Source organism: Aythya ferina, assembly GCF_964211825.1.
Source record: "Aythya ferina genome assembly, chromosome: 26".
Lineage (NCBI taxonomy): Eukaryota > Metazoa > Chordata > Aves > Anseriformes > Anatidae > Aythya > Aythya ferina.
In genome coordinates this window covers 5,610,574-5,625,544 of record NC_140324.1, presented here as the reverse complement: position 1 = coordinate 5,625,544, position 14,971 = coordinate 5,610,574, and the positions used below count along the sequence as shown (strand labels likewise).

General features: G+C 54.8%; 3 protein-coding genes across 7 annotated transcripts in view; 2 read left to right on the top strand and 1 right to left on the bottom strand.

The window, feature by feature from the left end:
- Positions 1-937: 937 nt before the first annotated feature.
- NDUFS7 (NADH:ubiquinone oxidoreductase core subunit S7) lies at positions 938-4,647 on the top strand. The gene is made up of 8 exons (XM_084499068.1): positions 938-1,113; positions 1,397-1,433; positions 1,733-1,801; positions 2,214-2,331; positions 2,857-3,036; positions 3,112-3,158; positions 3,988-4,076; positions 4,437-4,647. Exons 1-8 carry the CDS (start codon positions 1,098-1,100, stop codon positions 4,532-4,534), a joined length of 654 nt encoding a protein of 217 aa, XP_084355194.1. The 5' UTR covers positions 938-1,097; the 3' UTR covers positions 4,535-4,647.
- Positions 4,648-4,902: 255 nt separating this feature from the next.
- On the bottom strand, positions 4,903-13,861 carry GAMT (guanidinoacetate N-methyltransferase). 2 transcript variants are annotated; one of them, XM_084499067.1, is made up of 7 exons: positions 9,076-13,861; positions 6,966-7,185; positions 6,384-6,529; positions 6,193-6,256; positions 5,955-6,022; positions 5,766-5,876; positions 4,903-5,507 (listed from the first exon to the last, which is right to left on the bottom strand). In XM_084499067.1, the coding sequence occupies exons 2-7, from the start codon at positions 7,147-7,149 to the stop codon at positions 5,367-5,369; spliced, it is 714 nt and encodes a 237-aa protein (XP_084355193.1). In that variant the 5' UTR covers positions 7,150-7,185; positions 9,076-13,861; the 3' UTR covers positions 4,903-5,366. The 2 variants fall into 2 exon arrangements, with proteins under 2 accessions (XP_084355193.1, XP_084355192.1); XM_084499066.1 differs by having other exon boundaries at positions 9,194-13,861.
- DAZAP1 (DAZ associated protein 1) overlaps positions 8,313-14,971 on the top strand; it is a 25,973-nt gene continuing 19,314 nt past the window's right edge. For 2 of the 4 annotated variants that reach the window (XM_084499047.1, XM_084499046.1), the window contains exons 1-4: positions 8,313-8,529; positions 13,868-13,908; positions 14,346-14,512; positions 14,824-14,889. In XM_084499047.1, the coding sequence (XP_084355173.1) occupies positions 8,498-8,529; positions 13,868-13,908; positions 14,346-14,512; positions 14,824-14,889 (306 nt within the window). In that variant the 5' untranslated portion in view covers positions 8,313-8,497. The remainder of the gene's footprint in view (positions 8,530-13,867; positions 13,909-14,345; positions 14,513-14,823; positions 14,890-14,971) is intronic. The other 2 variants (XM_084499049.1, XM_084499048.1) reach the window with 1 other exon arrangement.

Below are 14,971 nucleotides of genomic sequence, written 5' to 3'. Positions count from 1 at the left end.
ACTACAGGGTAGGTGAAGATAGTTTTTGAATATCAGATTTACTGAAACCTGGTGCTACAGTTATCAGTTTCATGTTATAGAAGAAAGTAAATTTACTTTTTTTTTTTCTGGTATTGTGCTTTAAATAAAGCATTCACATTATCCCTGCCAAGGACAGGATCCTCGTTAAGGGTCTTGGTGTAGTGGAGGTGGTTTCCTTCACCTGAACTGCAGCTGTGATACCTGCAACTGCTCTGGTTTTCCTTCCCTTGAACTGCAGCTGTTTAACACTCACTGTGCTGATTCCAGCAGCTCTGGGGTGTTCACGAGGAGGAAGCTTTGGCGTGCGATGCGTTTACCAAATCCTGAACCTCTGCGATTGCAGCCGCAGGGACTCGGAGGCTGCCTGGGGCAAGGCTCTCCTGCTCCTCCTGCGCGCGGCGGTGGCTTTGGGGAAAGAAAAACCTGTTTTCGTGTCTGCTTGGCTAACCCTCAGCTTTCCTCTGGCAGTACGAACGCGGAGAAACCAAAACACGAAATTCCACCCCAAAAAGAGGCGAGCTGCCGAAACCCGGGATCGAACCAGGGACCTTTAGATCTTCAGTCTAACGCTCTCCCAACTGAGCTATTTCGGCTGCTGGCAGCGCCGTCCCCCCCGCCCCCCCCAGGTACCGTGAGGGAGGGGGGGTCCCGGGGGTGGGGGGGGGTCCCGGTTCGGCCGGTACCGGCCCCCCCCTGCCCCCCCCACACCCCTCCCGCCCCCCCTCACCCCCGGGACCCCCCCCCCTCAGGGGCTGCCCACAGGAGCCCGCGCGGCGGCGGCGGCGGCATCGCGGTCTCTGTGGCGCAATCGGTTAGCGCGTTCGGCTGTTAACCGAAAGGTTGGTGGTTCGAGCCCACCCAGGGACGCCCCGTGATCTTTAATTAATTCATTAATGTTTATTTTTTAATTTTTTTTTTGGCCCTCCGCCTAACGTTTTACCCCTGCCGCCCGCGGAACCTCGCCGCCTCGCTCCCGGTTTCCCGGCCGGCTCCGTGAGGCGCGGACCGGGCTGAGGCCGGAGGCTTTACCGGGTGGCACCGCGCGCCCAGAGGTTGCCTCAAGGGCTGCGGGCGAGATGGCGGCGCTGGGCCGTGAGCGGGGCCGGGGACGGGGACGGGGACGGGGACGGGGACGGGACCCGGCCCTCTGAGGGAACACCGGGACCGGGAGGGGGGAACCGGGGCCGGGTGGAGGCCGCTGGGGCCTTCGGTTGGGCCCTGACCGGGCTGGGGGGGAGGGCTCCGAAGCCGGGGTTGGGGGCTCTGGGACCGGGCCCTGAGGGCTCCCGGGCTCCCGGAGCCGTTTCCCGAGGTTGGGCCTTTCCCCGTTACCCGGCCTGGCTCGGGGCTGATTTTTCCTGTGCTTTCCTTGCAGGTCTCGGCCTCGCTCGGTGCGGTGTGCTGGCCCTGAGGTGAGGGCTGGGGCTGGGAGCGGGGGGTCAGGGCAGGGAGCCCCCCAGTGTCCCCCCCTCATCGCGGCTGGGGGGTCCCAGGGGCTGTGGTAGCAAAGGGCAGAGAGCTGGGAGCTGAAATTGGGCCCTTTTGGGCTCTTTTTTCTTCATGGTTTGGATCAGGGGCCGCTCAGCTTCCTGGGGGTGTTTGTCCCTGCAGGGCCGAGGTGGGGGTGGCAGGGGACGCATGGGGAGGCTTTGTGGCTCTGTGGCACCGAGGTTCAGCGTTTATTTATTTTTATTTTTATTTATTTTTACAGGCCCAGCGCGGTGACATCTGTTCACGCCCAGCTGCTCCATCAGACACCGGCAGCTGACCATGCTGACAGGTAACGCCGCGCTTCAAGGCAGGTTCCTCAGCTGTGTCCTTTCTCCCTCAGCTGTGAAGGGAAGAAATGTTGATTGCCATGGCTCCCCCTGCATGTGCTTCAAAGTCTTTTCCTCACCTCACCCTTAAGGCCCAGGATTAGCTGGCAGGCTGCGAGCCCTGGAGAGGAATCTGCCAGGCACCCTCTGTAATTTCGGTAGGGTGAACAAAAGGACCTCTTCCTGATCCATGTGTCCATAGCAGGGGAAAAAGAATCGCTATAAACAGCCTGTAGTGGTAGCAGAGGGTTTGGGATTGTCCGTAAGCAATGCCCCATGGATTCTTTATGGGATGACAGCTCCTTGAGCATATTTATTGTATTCTAGAGCAACGCTTAATAATCAGACTGACACTACTGTGCTGTTTGCTTTTAGTTCTCTCCAAGTCCAGCAAAAGAGCTCAGCTGTTGTCCAGAGAAAGTCCTACGTCCCCTCTAGCAGGGGGGAGTATGTTGTCGCCAAACTCGATGACCTGATCAACTGGGCACGAAGGGTGAGTCGCTGAAACTCTGGTGCTTGCTAAGGAGAAATGGTATCAAGTGCTGCGAGGTGCTGGTTGGAAATGGATTTGTGCCATCTGCTGAGGGTAAAAATAGGTTCCGAATTCTTCAGGCTCCGCAGGAAGAATAGTCAGGTTTCTTGGCCAGAGGTTGACATTTGGGGAGCTGTGTCAGTGTGGGAGAGAAGCGCTCAGAGGGTGCTGCAAAGTGGTGTGGGCTGCCTGTCTGACCAGAGCTGGCTGTTAATAGGCAAAAGGCACCTTCTGGTTCTGTGCAGTCCTCGTGATGGGTCCTCTGCTCTGTGCAGAGGAGAAGCTGTGGTTTTGCTCTCCTGTTTAACGGTGAACACTGCTTTCATTTATGATGCTTTAATTAAACAAACCTTAAAACCTTTCTCATGTTGTTTCCTTCTCTGTCCAATCAACCCTGTAAGTCCTTCACTCTGTGAGTCACCCACACGGGGTTTCACCTCCTGCTTTCAGCGTTCCCCACCGTAACCCAGGTCTCTCCTGCTCCAGAGCTCCTTGTGGCCGATGACGTTTGGCTTGGCGTGCTGCGCCGTGGAGATGATGCACATGGCAGCTCCTCGCTACGACATGGACCGCTTCGGGGTGGTTTTCCGCGCCAGCCCCCGCCAAGCTGATGTCATGATCGTGGCGGGCACCCTGACAAATAAAATGGCTCCAGCTCTGCGAAAGGTACGGACGCTGGCGGGTGCCTCAAGCGCAGCTGCACGCAGGTGGGAAGGGGTCTGAAATGTCTGTGCTCTGCAGGTCTACGACCAGATGCCAGAGCCTCGCTACGTGGTCTCCATGGGGAGGTAAGTGCCAGGCCGTCCCTGTTGTCCCCCTGCTTTGGTGAGGGAATTCAGGTGTCTCTGCATGTGTGGGGAAATGACGGAGGGGAACCCAACCCTTGTTTGTATTTCCAACCCTTTAAATTTTATAAAGAGGACCAAGAGGCTTTGTTATTAAAATAGATAAAGATTCCCTCTTGATTAGGAGGAGGAGAGTAACTGCTGTCAGGTCACTGTGAACTGTGGAGTCTTTCCACTGAAAGATTCTTTTTTGTTTCTTGCAGCCGTCAGAGTCTGGGGACTTGTGTGCTTCCAGAATCTCAGAATTCACATTTAGACTAAAGCTTTCAAAATGCTTCTGCTGTGCAGCATAAAATATGAGGTCTGTGGAGCTCTGGCTCCATGAAGCTGTGGTGTTGGCTTAGTGGAACTGACTTCTTCACCTCCTGGTGAAGGTCGAGGTCAGACGTTTTGCAAGGGCGCGGAGGGGACAAGATGAGTTCTGGAAACACTTGCTGTAGATGTGGCAAAAAAGGGGGTTTGCAGTGTGGGGAAGGACCCTCTGAATATCTGTTCTGTTTTGTAAGAGCCATGAAAATGGTTCAGTTTGGTTTGATTCAGCTTGAAAGGTGGCCGTGAGCACAGGCTCTGCCTCCCAGCCAGGGCTCACAACGAGGACACAGCTCCTGCGTTCAGCGGCCACGGTACAAACCTTGGCATTCAATTACTGTAAAATCTATAACTGTCAGTGGGCCTCTTGCCTCACAGCAGCTTGGACGCCAGGTTAATGTTTTCCTTTGCCTCCTGCTAATGTTTCACCATGCGTTTAACGAAGCCCTGACGTCTCTTGCAGCTGTGCCAACGGTGGGGGTTACTACCACTACTCCTACTCGGTGGTGAGGGGGTGCGACCGCATTGTGCCGGTGGACATCTACGTACCAGGTAGGAAAGGCAGCCTCTGTGTGCCACAGCACTAAGAGCAGGAATGAAGTTAATTTGTAGTTTGAGCAATGTGTTTGAAAATCAGTGGGAGAATGTGAGCCATCTGCCTGTGCAGGTGGGGATTTGGGGTGCAAGAGCTCTTAGGCAGGACCTGCTGGGCAGTGGGAGCTAACAGACCATCGCATCAGTTTCTTTAAAACTGCATTCCTCTTGCTTCTATGAACTCTGCAGCCTGTGACAGACACAAAGCCAGAGAGAAATCACAGCCTGCTTTGGGGCAAAACCTGTACCTTTGTTGATCCTCCCGGTGACTACATTTCAGTACAGCTGGCAGCCCCACGGGCTTCCTTTTTCCCTCAGGTTGCCCACCTACGGCAGAAGCTTTGCTGTATGGAATCCTGCAGCTTCAGAAGAAAATCAAACGAGAGAAGAAGATTCAGATCTGGTACAGGAAATAGCCTCTTATTTATGACCTACCCACTTACTGCCCACCGGGGGCACCTGCTTGCTTTCTTACGCACAAAACAACAAGTATTGTCACAAGCCTTCCAATAAACCAATACGTGGTTAAGATGTTGTTTTGTCTTTAATGTATCACTTATCTAAAGTGCATTCATTTGTTTAAAAACTGAATTACAAAAAGCAGTTCTCTGAGTGAAAGAAATACCCTCCCAGGAGAGGGGAGGCCTGAAACCTGGGTCTTGCAGGCTTTGGTCTTAGGAGCCTGGTGTGTCAGGCTCCCAGCAGCTCAGGACAAGGAGCAGTCACTGCAGAATTACACGTGCGCTTGGAAAGACAAAAATAAATTGCTCAGAGGAAGCAGTTGTGTATTTCATTCTGTTTTAATGGGTTTTATCCCCTCTGGGTAGAGAAAGGAAACATCATTTATGCGCTATTGAACTGCAAGAGGGTCAAAAGAATCAGAACTTATTACAATAGACATTAGCCAAAAATATGAGGAAACTTCACCAGAAAGTTGCTTTGGGAGCAGTTGAAATCCAATTCTAACAAATCTGCCTCAAACTGCCTGTTTTTCCCCATTTCTCCTGCCTTGTTTAGATTATTTGGCTTGAGTGCCGGAAGCTACCCCATGATTTAAAAAAATGATCGGTATTTTAGAGTAAACGACTGCTCGAACCCCTGTGGCTGAATGCTCGGAGCCAAGCTCTTGAATTGCTGCTGAATTGAGGGATGGGAGAGGGGAGCGAATACGCGTGCTCCTCGGTGCTTCATCAGCTGCTGCTCTTCCTCCTCCTCTTCCTCCTGCTTCCCGGGGCTTCGGGGCAGCGCTCAGTGCTTCACCACGCTGGGGGTGATCATCTTGTGGAAGGAGTAGTACCGGCAGTCCTTGGGGGGGACGAGGTCCATGACCGTGGTGCTGATGTTCTCCTTCTTGAACCCGGCCTCCACCAGGTGCGGAACCTGGGTCTCCTGCGAGGGAAGAGGGGCAGGGGGGGAGCAGCGATGCTTTGAGCTCTCTGGATGGTGCTGAGCCCCAGCTCCTGCTCTGTGGGGACTGGGAGGTTGCAGGGAGCCCCGCTGGGACCTTCTCAACACTCCTTGCTGAGCTCCCAGCCCTCGCAGACGAGTTAAAAAGCCACAAAATGCCCTGGTTTGTGCTGCTCAGCGAGTCAGGACAGCACCAGCGGGGTGCTGGGGGCGGCTTTGGGGCCCCCCCAACCCACTCACCTCAAACATCTTCTCGATGTCGGTGTACTTGGTCTTCAGCAGCTCGCCCCAGGAGGTGAGGTTGCAGTAGGTGAGGACCCCGCCGGGCTGCAGCAGGCGGAAGGCATGGTCCTGTGGCACAGGGAGGGGTGAGAGGCGCAGGGCTCAGCCCCCCCAGACCCTCCCCAGGGGCTGTGCCCACCGCGGTACCTTGATGAAGGCGAACTGATGCGTGTGCCAGGTCTTTGCCGACAGCGGGTAGGTGTCGTACAGGATTCCTGCCCGGGAAAAGTGGGAAAAAAAAGAGCTGTTTCTACTTTTTCCCTGTTTAAATTTGCTCCCCGTGTCCCTGGCACCCACAGGCAGCGGTGTGCCGCTCCCTGGGACTGGGGGGTCCCCGGGGACACCGCCTGTGCCCCCCAGGTACTGCCTGGCCTCGGCGCCTCACCAGCGAAGTGCCCGTCCGGCAGCGTCGGCACCACGTCCTCCCACAGCCCCTTCAGTGGCACCACCTGCGGGGACACGGAGAGGGCTCAACCCCATGCCCGACATCACGGCACGGCACAGAACGGCACGGGACAGCATGGCACGGCACGGTACAGCATGGCATGGTGTGCTATGGCACGGCACGGCCCTGACCTTGTGCGGCTGCGCCCTGGCCCACTCCTCCAGCCGCCGGAAGACGCCCTCGTTGCACTCCACGATCCAGTGCTCCTCGATATCGAACTCCTCCACCTTGGTGGCGGCGATGGCCATGCCGAAGCCCACCTCCAGCACGCGGCCGCCTGGGGACGAGAGGGGTCGCTGGGGGGGCCCCATGCCCTGCTGGGGGGGTCCCCGCACCTCCCTGGGGACACTGAGCGAGGCGAGCACGTGCAGGGCTCTGCTTTCCTTGACTTGCGTCGTACCCCTCATTTGGAGCCCCCCAGGCCCCAAACGCTCCCCTGTCCCCCCCTGAAATCCCCCCAAGCCAATTGCAATGGAAAGAAGCAACCGCTCCCTGCAAAGTGCTGCACCCCCCCCGCCTCCCTGCCAGAAATGCGGGCAGGTGGTGGCCGGGCCCCCCTCCTCCTCCTCCCCCAAGCCTCCCCATCCCCTTTTGGGAATGTGTCACCGCTGACATGAGCGCACAAGTGCCACCACCGTGGGGGGAGCACCCAAAAAAACCCCCCCCGACCCCTTCCCAGTGCCGTTCGCTGCCCCCCTGCAGGGCCCCGTTACCCCTGGAGGCGGCCACGGCCGCCAGCGAGTGCATGTAGGGGGTCTCCCAGCGCTCCATCACCGGCTTCCCCAGGATCTCCAGGTGGGCGTCGGGGGCGTCGTAGGCGGCTGTCGCCCCCCGCCAGGCCTGCCGGCAGTCCTCGCCATCCGCAAAGATGGGTGCTGCGGCCGGGTGGGCGCTCATGGTCCCGCGGGAGGAAAGTCCAAGGGCTCGGCGGTGCTGGGGGAGGGAGAGGGCTCTGGGCGCTCGGCCGGCTTTAAATAGCCGGGGCTGGGAAAGAGCTGAGTGTGCACGGCGGGCTGGGGCCCCTTTTGGGTGAAAGGGCTGCCTTATCGGGCTGGGAGGGGACAGCGGGGGCCGGGTGAGAGGTGCCCACGTGCGGCTGGGTGGTCCGGGGTGGCTGGGGGGGGACGTGGGGACCGTGCCATGCACCAGGGCCATGCAGTAAGGCTGTGCCATGCACCAGGACCATGCACTGTGTATTGCAATGTGCATCAGGGCCGTGCCATGCATTGCAACCATGCACCAGGGCAATGCAATGAGGGTGTGCTGTGCACTGGGGCCTTGCACTGGGGCCGTGCCGTGCATTGCAACATGCACAAGGGCTGTGCTGTGCACCGGGGCCACGCACTGTGCATTGCAATGTGCATCAGGGCTGTGCCGTGCATTGCAACCATGCACTAGGGCCTTGAAATGGGGCCGTGCCATGCATTGCAACATGCACCAGGGCTGTGCTGTGCACCGGGGCCGTGCACTGTGCATTGCAATGTGCACCAGGGCCATGCAGTGAGGGTGTGCTGTGCACCAGGGCCATGCAATAAAGCTGTGCCATGCACCAGGTCTATGCAATGAGGGTGTGCCATGCACCGGGGCCATGCACTGTGCATTGCAACATGCACCAGGGCTGTGCCGTGCATTGCAGCCATGCACCAGGTCCATGCAGTGAGGGTGCGCTGAGCACTGGGGCCATGCACGGAGGCCGCCCCGCGCACCGCTCCCGCCACCCGCCCCGAAGCCCCGCCCCCTGCGGCGAGCCCCCGCCCCCTTCCCACAAACCCCGCCCACCCACTCGCCCCTCCCACCTCCACTCACCCCCCGCGCGCCTCCCTCCCTCCCCTTAACCCCGCCCCTTCCCCATTAACCCCGCCCCCCTCCCTTAGCCCCGCCCCTTCCCGCCCCTCCCTGGGCGCGGCCCCGGAGACCCCGTAGCGGGGGCAGGTGCGCGCGCAGCGGCCGTTGGCGGCGCTGAGGGAGCGCGCGGCGGGCGGGCGGCGGCGGCGAGCAGGAGGAGGAGAGGAGGGGGGGCGGGGGGGAGGCCGGGCCCGGGGGCGGCCGTTTGCTGCAGCTCCTGGGGGGGGGGGGGAGGGAGGGAGCAAGGAAAAAAGAAGGAAGAAGCGGAAAAGTAGGCGCAAAAAAAATTATATAGAGCTATAACAACAAAAAAAAAAAACACAAAAAGGAAAAAAAAAAAAAAGCGAGGAGCCCAGCGAGCCGCCGGAACCGGGCGCGGCCCCCCCCGGGAGCCGCCGCCATGAACAGCGTGGGAGGCGCCGATGAGATCGGGTGAGGGGGAGAAGGGGGAGATTTGGGGGGTGGGGGGGGGGAAGAGGCTCCGGTTGTGCTCACGGGAAGGCCGCGGCGGGGAGGGGGGGGGGAGGAGGAGGAGGAGGAGGAAGGGGGGGGGAGGCTCCGCCCCTCACCGGGCCCGGCCGCCATGCTGGCCCCGCGCGCACCGGCACGGGCCCGGCCCCGTCACGTGACCCCCCCGCCGCGGCGGCAGGTGGCGCGGCCCAAGGTCACCGCGCGGCTCCCCGAAACCCTCGGAATTCCACCCAAAAAAAAGGGAACCCTCCCCCCCCACACACACGCAAAACCCCAAATCCCTCCGGCAAACCCCTAAAAATTCCCAAATTCCCCCCCCAAAACCCCTTCAAACTCCTTCAGATCCCTCCCAATTCCCACAGAATCCACCCCAAAACCACCCCCAAAACCCTCACATCCCCCCCAAACCACCCCCAAACCCTCTAAAATCCTCCCCAAACCCTTCAAATCCCCCCAAACCACCCCCAAAACCACCCCCAAAAACCTTAAATCCCCCCCCAAATCCACCTCAAGGCCTGGCTGGGGCTGCTCCCGTCCCCCCGGGGGTCCCAGGTCCTTCCCCCGGGGGTCCCGGAGCCTTTCCCCCAGGCACGATGCAGACAACGAAGCCCCCAACACTCCTCACCCTCCCAAGGCCTTGCCCAAGGTGGGTTTCCAGGCGATTTTCTGGTTCCAGCACAAAGCCTGGCCCCGAAGGCCTGCCCCTGCCCAGCCAGGGGGTGTCAGGCTGTAAGGGGGGCGCTTCCCGGCTCTCCCACCCCTCTTATCAGCTCCCTCTCAGGCCTCAGCTCTCCTAAGGTACGTTTGGGGCAATCCCGGTGCCATCTTTGGAAGCCGATAAGGCCTGGAGACTCCACAAGTTAAAACAGGAAACAGCCAAAAAAAAAAACTAACAAAAACCACACCACCCAACATGTAAATATTTAAATGAAGAGCCTGTAGACTCTGCGTGTTAGGACGGGAAGCAGCAAAGAGAAGATTTAAAAAAAAAAAATATTTAAATAAAAGCCTGTAGACTTCAGTGGGAAATGGCAAAAAGAAGATGAAAAAACCCTGTGGGCTGCTCAGCTTTCACTACAAAGGAACTGGCACGGGGTGCTCATTTGCTGTGTGTGTTCCTCGTTTGTATGGCCTTAAAAACACGAGGAGCAAAAAAACTGCCTTGAATATCACAGGAACAGCACACACTGCACGAGGCGTGTTTAAATATGTAGGTTTAGCCCCAAAAGTGCCCTTTTTTGTGGATCGTGGCCCATATAAGACACTACCCGGTGTCTTACAGCGGGCACCACAAGCAGACACATGTCCGAGACTCGTAGGTGAGCGCAGGCTGCGAGCCCCCGCTGGAGGATCATCAGCGCCCGTCCTGAGCAGGCCTGGTGGCTCCTGGCTGCAGGCTGCTTAGGTTTTGATCCTGCCAAGTCGTAATCAGATTTGAAAGGACCAGATCTTAATTGGGGAGGGCGATTTTCTGTTTCCCTGCCTCCCCAGAAGTGCTCAGATGAGAGGATAAAGCGCAGTTTTGGTCAGCTGCCGTGCGAGGAAGTTCTGTTCTGAAGGCTGCTGTGATGCAAGTCTTAAACTTGATAGGAAGTTGTGGATTGAACCACTTTCCTGGGCAGATTTGAAGTTCAGAAACCAAAATAACTCCTCATATGGGTATGAGTAGGTAGGGGCTTGAGAACATTATTGATTGGAGTTGGGACTTGGAGTGTTTTCAGTGACAGAAAGTGCTGCTCCTGAGCTTGCTGCGTCCTACGGGCCAGAACTCGTTGGAGCTGCACTAAAAAGATAGATGATGGTCAAGCTGACGTTATTTTATGTAGGCAAGGAGTTTGTATGGTGGTTTTTTTTTTGAGTTTCAGCCCTTCCACACATCTCTGCATGCTTTGTTATTAATTCTGGAATTAGCTATTTCAGCGTTAGACACGTTTCCGTGAGAGAAGAAGAAGAAACCTTTGTCAGGAAATAGTTGCAGTGGAACACGTGGGGCTGTGAAACTTGGGTAAAAGTTCTCAGACGAGCTGCGTCTGCTGAAGAAAGAGGCCTTGTTAGGTCCCACAGCTCTCACTTCAGGCCACTCTTGTGCCGTGTTCCTCTGCTTTTTGGGGCACGTGGGGGCAGTTAACTCCTGCCTTCGCTCCATGTCCCTGAAAACAATCTGTCCTGGAGTCAAAGGCCTGGACAGCCCCGGAGTGGGCCTGTGGATGAGGCCGTGTATTTACATACAGCTGCTGCTGACCTCAGGCAACCCGGCCTTTTTGTTTGTTTAAACGAAGGGAAGGTGACTGCAAGGAATTAATCCCGGAATGGGGAGGTTTCAATGGCCGGAGACTGCAGGGAGTCCTCCTTCCCCGCAGCCAGCTTGGTGTTCTGTCAGAGTGCAGCTGGTGTTTCAAACCGATCTCTTAGAAATTGATCTCGTATGCCAGGCTATCGAGCTCAGTTCTAAAAACCCAAACCCAACACGTGGGGAAAATGTAGGCAGCGCGCAGCGATGGGCATCATCAAAACTTCCATCTGAGCAAGCATCAGATGAGCTTTTCCTCTTTGCTGCCAGGAGACAAAGTTGTTTTCTTGCAGAACTTGCAGAACTGTAACGGCACGAGGAGGAGCCACGTGGATTTGTGCGTGTCCCACGTGTGAATTTGGCGAAGGGGGAGCTGTGGGAAGGAGCAGGAAGTCTGCGCCTGGCGGGGACTGCTGGCCCGGTTCGGCTCTTAAAAACTGGGTGGTGGTGAGGAAACTCCCTGGAGCTGGTGCTGCTGCCACTGGGGGGTCTGGGGGGACTTTTCCTGTCCTGAGAAGAGCTTTATCCTGAAGGGGGCGAGTAGAAAACAGGCCTGCTCACAGAGGAGGTTGGTAGTGGATGAAGTGTCCTGCTGGCACTGCTCGCAGGGGCTGAGGATTCAGGTTTGCCTGGATGGAGCACGACTTCTTGGTACCACCTCATGCTGGATTGGGTCACCCTTAGCTTCGTACGTAGCACATCTCCACCCTTAGAGCGTTGTTTTATTTTGTTTTATTCACTGTTACTGCATAAGGGTTGTGATGTGATGCCATAGCACGGAGAAATGAAGCCATAAAAAAGGGCTGTGGGTTTCCTCCGTGAGCTCCCTGCCTCGCCAAACCCTCCAGGTCCTTCCCCGGCCCCTGTGCAGCAGCTCTCTGCTCTGCCTGGGCACTGCTGGTTCCTGCTGCTCTAGAGGCTCCTAAAAAGGAGCTGAGGACAAGGGCCTTTATTAGGAGAATGCTTTTTCTTAGTTATGCTTGGAAAAGGGAGAACCTCAGCTTTCCACTTCTAACCTGCAGCTGTGCTCGGGTGAGTAGAAAACGCAAGCAGAAGGTGGTTCCTCTCCTGGAGGATTGATCCGAGGCGTGGAGGGCATCCTCGGAGGGTAAATCACCCCAGCACGGCTCTGTGCAGACACAAAACTATTAACTGGAGATGTTTTACGTCGGTGCTCCTCACTGAAAAGGGCCAAACGCCGGGGTGGCTTTCAACTAGCCTTTAATTAGAGAGTAAAATATTTTGCATGGGAGTCTTGTCACACCCTGAGGTTGATAAAGAGCTGCCAAGCAGGCGGCCTCGCGGCTCCTCTCGCTCTGCGTGCTCCGACACGAAGCGCTGCGGGTCCGGGCGGCTTCTGTAGGAGAACGGGCTTGGTTCAGAGCTGTCCCGGGTTGTGAGCGCGGGGTTCACTTTGGGTTTCAGTCACGACCTTCTCGTGCGTTTGGAGAGATCTGGAAGGCAGGGATTGTAACGTGGTTTCACAACTAATTGCTGCGCTGTTCCTTCGTGCTTGCCTCACCAGTTTCCTTCCCACCTTAGACTTGGCAGTTCCACTTTTGCTTTCATTTCCCTAGAAGATGACGATTGAACCAGAACCAAAGCGATTCTGACCCGTCCTGCTATGGGAGTGAAGGAGTAACGAGTAACAGGAGGGGATGACTTTTGTTCTAACCAACAGTTTGAGGACATTTTTTTTTTTTTTTTACCAGCACCATACTTTGGGAACCCAGCAGCAAGTAAACCCGAGGGCTGACACAAGCTTTTTGATCTGAGCATGGAACAAATTCAAAACCTTTCTCTTACCCAGTTATGCAGCTAGAAAACAAATACAAAAATCCCAGGTAAAGCCCCAGTTTTTTAGCTGTGATTCCCACTGGGCTTTTGACCACATGGCCCGTGGAAGCTGGCCACATCATTCCCCAGGGCAGGTGCATTTCTTGCTTGGTGTTTTTAAGTTAAATAACTTAAATTAATTAAATAACTTCAACTGCTGTTGTTGTTTTTTCACGTGGTGGTAACACCAAATGCGCAAACTGCAGGTATTGCGGCAAAAGCAACACCTGACTTCTCAGGGAGGGTTGCAGCAGCTGTGTTCCTAATCCATTTTTGTATGGCAGAGTTTTTTTAACCTATTTAGGTTGTCAGTTACCTCGTAATGTTCAACGTCAGGTCGCAAATGGCTGTGGAAGAGCTCAAGCTGTTTGTTCTTTGAACTCCATTTCAAAGGCTTAACGCAGCACTGTGCACCTCTCGGTCATTAGCCTGGGATTAAAGCAGTTAATAGACTTAGGTGGCTAAACCACGGTGTCTGGTCTTCTGTCAGCTTGCTTTATCTCAGAAGTTTGGGGTTTTTGTTTTCATCCTTAAATCGGAGCTGCACGGCCCTGCAGCTGCTGGTTTGTTCTCTTGCCACGAGAAGTTGGGAAGGAAACTGGGAGCCAGGCGTCCTGGATTGGGGAGGGGTTGAGCAGGTAGCTTGCGACCTTAATGATGTGCTTGGATCGCTTTTCAAACAATTTCAGCAGTGCTTGGTACACATTTTCGTGAGCTCTGAAGTGTTCCATGCTGGAACTCCCTTCTGCCCCCAGAAGAGCAGGTAAACGGACTTGGGTGATGCTCCGGGGTGTTCTTTCCTCTTGGCTAGCAAAATCTTTCTCAAAGTGATGCCGTTTTCTCAAATTCCTGGAAGTGGGGAGTTGAGAGGAGCTTTGGCTGTCCTGGTAATTGTCTTTTCACATGGAAGAACAAAACATTCTCTAATAAATGTACAAGCTCTGCTCGTGCCCTTGGCACACAAAGCGTGTGCTCCAGTTCTATCTCAATCTTCCCAAAACAAGGTGCTTGTCACGAGGAATCGAGGCTTTCTGGCGAAGCCTTCACTTTATCCTGTATTTCGGAGGCCTCAGCACCAGCAGAGCTGTTCAGAAGAGCTGACTGCTTCGTTAAATAAGATGAAACAATTTCCTGTAGCACCCTAACTAACACTGCTCTGTGCTTCCATTGCAGAAAACTGTTTGTGGGTGGCCTGGACTGGAGCACAACGCAAGGTAAGCTATGTATTCTACAGTCGTTGGGCCTGCCCTTCGTGTACAGCCAAACACGCAGACACCTAGCTTTTTACCAGGCAATACCGTGGTAGGGAAATTTGGTTGAGGTTTCTGCTGTTTTTTTCTGCTCAGAGCTAAAATTTTCTGTAGAGAAAGTTGCAATCACTGTTTTGCTTCTATACGTTCTGTTTTGTGTTCAAGTTGTCAACTCAGAAGATGACAGTTTTTTAAAATCATTTCCTTGCTGTGATATTGCTGTTCTTTTGCATGAGTGGCAAAAAAATCATTTTGTTTAAATCAAGCATGATCATTTTCAAAGGATGGTTAGCTCAAGTCTGAACTTGTTCAGCTGCTTCGTTCTGTCTTGTCTCGTGGTTTTGAACACAGCCTGGTAACGTTAATATCTGGTTCTGTTTAATATATCCTTCTTTTAACAGAAACTCTTCGTAGCTACTTCTCCCAGTATGGAGAAGTCGTAGACTGTGTAATAATGAAAGACAAAACAACAAACCAGTCTCGAGGATTTGGATTTGTCAAATTTAAAGATCCCAACTGTGTGGGAACAGTACTGGCCAGTAGACCTCACACGTTAGATGGCCGAAATGTAAGTTGACTTCGTGTTTCATTTTCTGGTGTGGGGTTTTTGATTTTTTTTTTTTTTCCCAAACTGCTTCAAATACATGTTTTAAACTCTGACTTCTTATTGCATACTGGATAATGTAAAAGTTGCCTGTTTTTTGCATTTAATTGTTTACTGTAAGACAGCTTTAACTTGGTGATCTGTGTCACGTTGTATTGCCGATAGCTTTTATCTGAGGAGCTGAATTTCAGCAGCGCTGTGTTCAGCTGCCAGAAACAAAACTTCCTAGAGCAGTGTTCCACGCAGAGATCTGACCAAGCTGGAATCTCTTCCAGATTGATCCAAAGCCATGTACACCTCGGGGGATGCAACCCGAACGGACACGGCCAAAGGAAGGATGGGTAAGGAGCTAAACGTGGTGTGTCGTAGCTGGTTTCCAAGTTTTGTTGCGTTGAATTCACGTGGATTGTTCCCATGTCCTAA